The sequence below is a fragment of the Rhinopithecus bieti genome, unplaced genomic scaffold, assembly GCF_001698545.2.
Source record: "Rhinopithecus bieti isolate Rb0 unplaced genomic scaffold, ASM169854v2 scaffold_83126, whole genome shotgun sequence".
In the NCBI taxonomy this organism is placed as follows: domain Eukaryota; kingdom Metazoa; phylum Chordata; class Mammalia; order Primates; family Cercopithecidae; genus Rhinopithecus; species Rhinopithecus bieti.
In genome coordinates this window covers 279,955-288,532 of record NW_016830431.1, presented here as the reverse complement: position 1 = coordinate 288,532, position 8,578 = coordinate 279,955, and the positions used below count along the sequence as shown (strand labels likewise).

General features: G+C 38.8%; 1 protein-coding gene across 1 annotated transcript in view; it reads right to left on the bottom strand.

Moving 5' to 3' along the window:
* LRCH3 (leucine rich repeats and calponin homology domain containing 3) overlaps nt 1-8,578 on the bottom strand; it is a 67,962-nt gene that overhangs the window by 19,370 nt on the left and 40,014 nt on the right. Inside the window, 1 exon segment of the mRNA XM_017865484.1 lies at nt 5,499-5,570. Within this exon segment, the coding sequence (XP_017720973.1) occupies nt 5,499-5,570 (72 nt within the window).

Here is an 8,578-nt window from a genome sequence, read left to right as displayed (position 1 = left end):
GCCCGGCTAATTTTGTATTTTTAGTAGAGACAGGGTTTCTCCATGTTGATCAGGCTGGTCTCAAACTCCCGATCTCAGGTGATCCACCTGCCTCGGCCTCCCGAAGTGCTGGGATTACAGGCATGAGCCACCACGTCCGGTCTAGTCGTGTTTATATAAAGACAGTCCATTATTTAACAAGCTCTTCCTAAGACTATGAAAAATGATCATCCTAAGACAGAAAATGTTACTGGGAAATATATGAGAAAGAAAAAGCAACGTTTTATTTTCTAATAGTATTTCTCCATAATAGTTTCTAAAGTACTTTTTTCTCTGGAGAATAAAATATAGTATTTTTAAAAAGTAATATAGTTTCCTAATTTCAGTTAGGAAAGAAGATGTTTAAGAGATGATAGATATATTTTCTACACTAGTATTTGAGTCCAAGACATTTTCAATTCATTGACCGAAAGAACTGTAAAAAGAAGGAAGAACTAGCTAAACAGTTACAAAGCTTACCTAAAGAAAGGGAAATGTAGTTAAGCTCATTTACAAAGAAATGTTGGTTGACCGGGTTAAAGATGTGGAAGACTTGGCAGGGGAGTACAATTAAGAAAAGCTAGAGGGCGCGACGGGTCACGCCTGTAATCCCAATATTTTGGGAGCTGAGGTGGGCAGATCACGTGGTCAAGAGATCAAGACCGTCCTGGCCAACATGGTGAAACCCCGTTTCTACTAAAAATAAAAAAATTAGCTAGGCATGGTGGCGGGCACCTGTAGTCCCAGCTACTTGGGAGGAGAATCACTTGAACACGGAGGCGGAGGTTGCAGTGAGCCGAGATGGCGCCACTGCATTCCAGCCTGGGCAACAGAGCAAAACTCTGTCTCAAAACAAACAAACAAACAAATAAATAAAAAGCTAGAATAACATTAACAGTTTTTTAGGCCTTGATATCTAATTGCCTTGAAATATAATCTAAATATATTATAACTTTATGATACAACTAGGCACATTTCTGGATATAATGACCCTAAAACTAACACAAACATACACATCTGCTCCCATGCTTTCCCCACCATTGGTTTCAATATTTTCAGAACTCTTACATCGCTACTTAGAGTTGGGTCAGATACATTAATGACGACAAATAATTTTAACTGCTAAAAATAAATAAATAAAAAAACCAAGGCCATCTATTGAGAAAATTCTTAAGACTCACCTGGAGACAATTTTCTGGTAACAATTCCTTACTTTGATATCACAGGTTGAGAACTAAGATTTAAACTGTGAGCTGCACTCGTAAGGCAGTGTGTTCACATCTTAAGTGAAAAAGCCATGTTTGTCAGGGTTATAGATGCAAGTAAACTAAGTTCTGGGTGAGCTGTGCTCGTGAGTAAGGCAGTGTGTTCACATCTTAAGTGAAAAAGACACATTCATCGGGTTTATAGATGCAAGTAAACTAAGTTCTAGGTGTTGAGAAAAAATGGAAATTTAAATAAGAAATTTAATTCAAACAAGAGTAACAGAAATCGATAAAAGGAATGAACAGGTAAATGAGGCAAAAGCCAGATATCTTTATAAGGAAGTAAAAGACTATGTTTTATTTTCAAGGGCTGTGAATAAGTAGAAAGTTGGTTAAACAAAGACATGTTCAAGGAACAATAAACATGGAGGAAAAAATATTTTCAAAAATTTAAAAAACACTTACTTATAGGACACAGACTGGAAATTTAAACGTATTAAGGAATAAAAGGAGAAAGTTAATAGGCGACTTTATAAGATGAGAAAGAAGAGCTGAAACAAACAACGAACAACACTGAAGGGCAGCGAACATTCTCTCCCTTCGGTTTGAAACTGCAACAGGCCAGGTGCAGTGACTCACACCTGTAATCCCAGCACTTTGGGAGGCAGAGGTGGGTGGATTGCCTGAGGTCAGGAGTTTGAAACCAGCTTGGCCAACACGGTAAAACCCCATCTCTACTAAAAATACAAAAATTAGCCAGGCGTGGTGGCGTGTGCCTGTAATCCCAGTCACTCAGGAGGCTGAGGCGAGAGAATCACGTGAAACTGGGAGGCGGAGGCTGCAGTGAGCCAAGATCTCACCACTGCACTCCAGCCTGAGTGACAGAGCAAGACTCCATCTCAAAGGAAAAAAAAAAAAAAACACAGCAACAGATAATACACAACTGGATATGATGAAAACAAAGCCAGAATAGAGGAGACCTGTAAAAATGGCTTCTGAAATGTGTTTTTATTAAAGCTGTAAATCTAAGTGACTTGCATTCTAGGATACCAAAATAATTAGCATAAATCACTGTGAGGTCATTAACTACATTTGGGAACTCCTAGAAAACTGGAGAGCAAAAAAAAGGTTAAGAAATAATCTCTCACTAGAGAATTTAGGCAATGGAAAGAAAAAAACCCCAGAAACTGATACAAACTCAACTTTTACTTATGAAATAAATTCATAAGTATAGTGTATAACTGCTGTGAAAGTAATACAGAAACTAAAAAATAATAAATCTTTTAAAATAATCATTTGACAATACAGCAGGTCTGATAGAAAAAAAGACTTATCTAAAGTCTAATAAAGTTTTCTATTTAATCTCACATGACAGTCACCGTAGAACAAGACAATGTGGTCTGTCTGGATCACACGGCTTTTGGCACAGTCAAAACACTTCTCAGTGTTGACTCTGAAGAAGCCACATGCCTGAAGGTACTCACGGAGTACAACAAATTAACTTCTCTCCTGTACAACTAGAATGGTGCTAGTTATGTACCCTCCTTGAGATAATTTTGAAAAAAAGTTTCTGAAATAATTTTCTGTGTTGTTCCAATAACGATCCCAGTTGAGAAAGGCTAGCAAAGGATTAACATGGAAGAGAATTACAAGGTTTTTTCAGGAGGCATCCAGGTATGTAGCGTATGTTCAGTAATAATCAGAGAAGGTTTGTTAGATTTACAGTTGTTATAAAGTTGAGGTTATTAGCCAGACTTGGTGGCGGGCGCCTATAATCCCAGCTACTCGGGAGGTCGAGGCAAGACAATCGCTTTAAACCCAGGAGGCAGAGGTTGTAGTGAGCCGAGATTGTGCCATTGCACTCTGACCAGGGCAACAAGAGCAAAACTCCGTCTCAAAAAAAAAAAAAAAAAAAAGTTGGGGTCAGCATTTAAAAAAACACGATGCAGACTAAACTGAGCGTTGTAGCGGGAGGGTGGCAGGAGGAAATGGGGATAGTTAATGGGTCCAAAAAAATAAAAAGAACGGCCGGGCGCGGTGGCTCAAGCCTGTAATCCCAGCACTTTGGGAGGCCGAGACGGGCGGATCACGAGGTCAGGAGATCGAGACCATCCTGGCTAGCATGGTGAAACCCCGTCTCTACTAAAAAAAATACAAAAAACTAGCGGGGCGAGGTGGTGGGCGCCTGTAGTCCCAGCTACTCGGGAGGCTGAGGCAGGAGAATGGCGTGAACCCGGGAGGCGGAGCTTGCAGTGAGCTGAGATCCGGCCACGGCACTCCAGCCCAGGCGACAGAGCGAGACTCCGTCTCAAAAAATAAAAAATAAGAAAAACAAGATCCAGCATTTGATAGTACAAAATGGTCATCATAGTCAATAATTTAATTGTACATTTAAAAATAACCAAAGGAGTATAATTGGATTGTTTGTAACACAAAGGATAAATGCTTGAGGTGATGGACAGCCCGTTTACCTGATGTAATTATTACGCATTGTATACCTGTATCAAAATACCTCATGAACCCCATAAATATACACACTTGCTATGTACCCATAAAATTAAAACTAAAAAAAAAAAAAAAGGGCATGATACAAGAATTCGGTTTTAATGTTTTTAGAGACACGGTCTTGCACTGTCCCAGGCTGGGGTGCAGTGGTGTGATCGCAGCTACTGCAGCCTTGAATTCCTGGCACAATTGTAATCCCCCCTCTCAGGCTCCCAACTCTGGGATTACAGGTGTGAGCCAGTGTGCCTGGCTCATTGCAACAATTTGAAAGTATTCTGGTACATTAGACAAGTAAAAATATTCAAACACCAAAATTAAATATTCAGGAAAAAATGAAGAATACAACATGAGGAAAAGAACCGTCACGGAGAAGCGGGAGGAGGCTGGGTGCCGTGGCTGACACCTAGTACTTCAGGAGGCTGAGGCAGGATGACCTCTTCAGCCCAGGAGTTGAGACCAGCTTGGGCAATACAGTGAGACCTTGTCTCTACAAAAACTTAAAACATGAGCCCGGCATGGTGGTGCACATCTGTATTCCCAGCTACTCAGGAGGCTAGGGTGGGAGGATCCAGCCTGGGAGACACAGCAAGACCCTGTCTCAACACATAAAAGAGGTATAATTCAAACATTTGAGAATTACAGTGGATACTGGGCAAAATGAAGACCAAAAATTTAAAAATCACCCTAAATGAGCAAGCTCTAATGAGGGATGTATTTCTAGTTGTGGACCATGAAGCCAGAATGGAGGGCAGAGAACTTGTGAAAACTCATTAAAGATTAACAGGCTGGGAAAGGCATGTAAAACGATCCGAGTTTATTTAGGAAGAAGCTAAGGGTGGCATCGTAATTGTTTCTAAATTCTTACATTAAAAAAATTGTATTTTGTGTAAAAAAAAGGGGGGGTTCTTACACTAAAAAATGCTAAATAACTAGAAAGTCTCCACTCTGGAAAGAAACAAAGTATAAACCATAGCAGGACAGCTGTAGGTTAGACAAAGGGCTTCTTGACAGGGAGAAGTGTCCATCATTCTGTGCATATCCGATGATAACAAATAAGGAATTGCCACTCCTAGAGGCCTTCAAAAAATCAACTACTACAGGTTCTTAATTTTAGAGTTTAAATTTTCCAGAAGGTGGAATGTATCATCTCTTATGACATTACTGTTGAAAAAAGCAGGGGGTTGCGATTTTTTCTTATAGGGCCGGACTCTACATATTTTAGGCTTGTAGGTATATGATCTTGGTCACAATTATTCCACCTCAGCTGTTTACTGTGCAAGCAGCCATAGGCAATGCATAAACAAAAGGGATTGGTTATATAAAAATAAAGCTTTATTTAAAAAAAATGAGTGGCCTAGGGGCCATAATTGGTTAACTCCTATGGTAGAGGGTTTTGGTAGTGATAGTGTTTTTGGACTCAAATTATTTTGCATGCACATTAGACGACAGAGTTAATTCGATATTATATTATATGCTAACCAAAGTGAAATAATAACTCACAACAAAAAAACCTTTGATAAAAAAATCAGAATGACACATCAAACAGAATCTGAATACAAAGAATTAATATGAACTCTGTGACTGTCTCCAGCATCATAAAACTTTCAAACAGTTTCAAGGGAAATCAACGTTAAACTCAAACAGTTTCATGAACAGGTATATTTATATGATCCTATATTTCAGATTGTTAGATCAATTCACTGAAAAATTCAAGGCCTTTTATTTACCCCCTCCCCAAACTTCCTGGTGAATTACAATAACAAGAGATACCTTAAGAGGCGTGAAGGCAGAAGAATGAGGCAGGGGAGCAGCACAGCCCACTTGATTCAAACCTGACAGCGACTGCATTTCAAATGAGAAAGAGAAGAAACAGAAGGCAGCACTGATATTAGCAACTGTCAGGCAGGCAGATCTGACTCGTGAAATGAGAAAAGGAAAGGTCACTGACAATCTTTCCAATGGTTTACTAAGCTATTGACAGGCCAGAAAGAGAATACTTGGGGGACAACAACCCATCAACACAGTTTTCCCACTTGTGTAATTCAGGATAGTCTCAATACCTCATGCCACATTAATCAAGAAATGGGAGGCATGATTTATTAAAAATGATTTTATGCAGAAATAAAACAGAACATCAACAATTTTAGCATACTAGCCTTGAAACAAATGAGTCCTGTTCCTATGATGGGGGATTTTAACCAAGCAGAACTGGTATGGATAAAAACAATATTTTTTCAACATTAATCCAAATTAGATATATTATAATGAGGATGTGAGGATTCTGCATCAACCTGAAGGAGGAACCGGCATTTCATCTCTGCCTCTGTGAAACTCCCACTGACTGTAAGAGGGGAAGGTGGAATTTCCCTTTTCTTCAAATCCTTTATCTTTCACCAACCAACATACAGTTGGTTAGATGTACTGGAGATATAGTTAGATTGTATATATATAAATATTGTCAATTAAAAAGAAAAAATTTTAAAGTATTTATTATATAGAATTTTGATTACAGGTAAGAGATGCTCAAAACATGACAATTTTTCTCCTTTGCACACGGAGAGTGGAAACCAGAGAAGACAATACTGTCACAAAGGGCACTGGGTAAGGTTTTACCTATTAAAACAACAAAATGCCAAGAGCTTAAAAATAGTGAAGTCTTTCTAAGTAATTTTAAAATTTAAACTAGGACAACAAATTTCTAAACCATGAGATAAATGAACAAGAAAACAAATGGAAAAGGTATGTATATGGTCAATAAAATAAATATGACTGTATTTTTAATGAGAATTAACATATTTTTATTTGACAAAAGAAGCATGTAACATACAATGTATTACATGTATCACAAAATCTATCTTAAGGCAGCAAATAATGAAGATAAAAATATACCACAGAACACAACTGTGACAATGGTAACACACTGTGTATGCTTCTGGGGTTTAGATTGCCTGGGCCTACTTTTTAATCAGAGGTACTGGAATGACTGCCAATGTCAAATATAAAAAGGAAAACTATGAGTGGATGAAGAAGAGGTAAAATAAGCCTCATGAGACCTGATACAGACGAAAGCAACAGGAGCTTGAGGGGTAGCCCGAAGAGAATGTCAGTGTAACTGATATTAGCTGTTGTAAATCTTTATTTCAAATCGTATGTTTCAAGGTCTTTAGATCAAATTCAGCATTTACCTTACGATATCATTCATCAGACCTTTTCATCATGAAACAATTTAATAACCAGTAGATGCACAGAATTTATGTGTTCATTCAGGAAATATTTACTGACCACCTAATATATCCCAGGAACGGTGGTAGGGATGGAGTAAATTAAGTATATTAAGACAAAATAAAATATCCTTGTGCTCATGAAGCTTATAGTCTAGTAGTCCAATAGAAAAGAGATAATAAAAGAATAAACAAGCTGGGCACGGTGGCTCATGCCTGTAATCTCAGCACTTTGGGAGGCTGGGGCAGGAGGACTGCTTGAGCCCTGGAGTTAGAGACCAGCCTGAGCAACACAGTGAGACCCTGACTCTACAAAAAATTAAAAAATTAGCCCCGTGTGACACGAGCACCTGTAGTCCCAGCTACTCAGGAGGCTGATGCTTCAAGGAGCCACGTTCATGCCACTGCACGCCAGCCTGGGCAACAGAGAGAGACTCTGTCACAACATAATTAAATAAATAAATAAAATTTAAAATAAAGTAAAATTAAATTAAAATAAAATAAAATAAAAAATAATCAACACCCAAATAAAAGTACCATGATTAAAAAAAAAACTGCTGTGACAACAGTAACACACCACGTATACTTCCTGGGCCTCCTTTTCATCAAATGTACTGGAGCTCCTGTCAGTTTATTTAACTGTCCAGCTGTGGGCTGACGTAAGGGCAGTGGGCTGCAGAAAAGCCATGTGAAAGATGGGACACTCAAACAAATACCTGAGAGATGAGCAGGAATTAATCAAGGGGTATATGCAGGAAGGAAAAGGCATTCTATGTAAAAGAAACAGCATTTGCAAAGGTCTGAGATGGGAAAGGGCTTATGATATTTGAAGAGTTGGAAAAAATGCTGGTATAGCAAGAGCCCAGAGAGGAGACTGGAGATGGAGGCAGTAGACAGAGCACGAAGGAGGTTCGAGGCCACATTTAGACTCCACTCTAAGCAATAGGAAGCCTTCTGAAGCATAGTTTTGATAATATGAGGTTTTATTTAAAATATGACTCTTTTTGCACAGTGTTGGTTGGACATTATTTGGCATACAAAGAAATGTGAGATGTGCTTTTAAAGGTCATGAAACTTAGAAGAAATTCCTTGCTTTTCAAGGCCATCTAATTTAGAGGATCCGATATGAATACTGGTAGCTGAAACATAAGGGAATGTGTTTTGACAATGGCTGGAGGGCACTTCAAGTTACACACTAAGGGGATTTTGCTGTTGTTGTCTTTCTAAATTCCACTATTTCTGTCACAAAAAAGTCTTGGCACTCAGACTTACACCACGCATTACATGTGTTACTGGCTCTTCAGCTTCTTCAACGGTTTCCAGCTACAGCACGGTGTGGAATGCAGGTCCTCCCATCAGCCAGACAGATGTGGATTCCCAGCCTTGCACTTACTATCTACGCAACCTTGGACAAGCCACATTCCGGGCCTCAGAAATTATCTGTAAAACGTGCTAAATTTAACTTTCACTCTTAAGGTTGCCGTGAGAAACAAATGAGATAATTATGGTAAGTGTTTGGATCATCAGAGGCTCTCAATATTTGTCTAATTTTTAACTTGTTATTCGCTTCTGAGGCCAATTCACTTACACTAAAACTCTAGAGTCTGATGACTGTATTCACCTATAAGA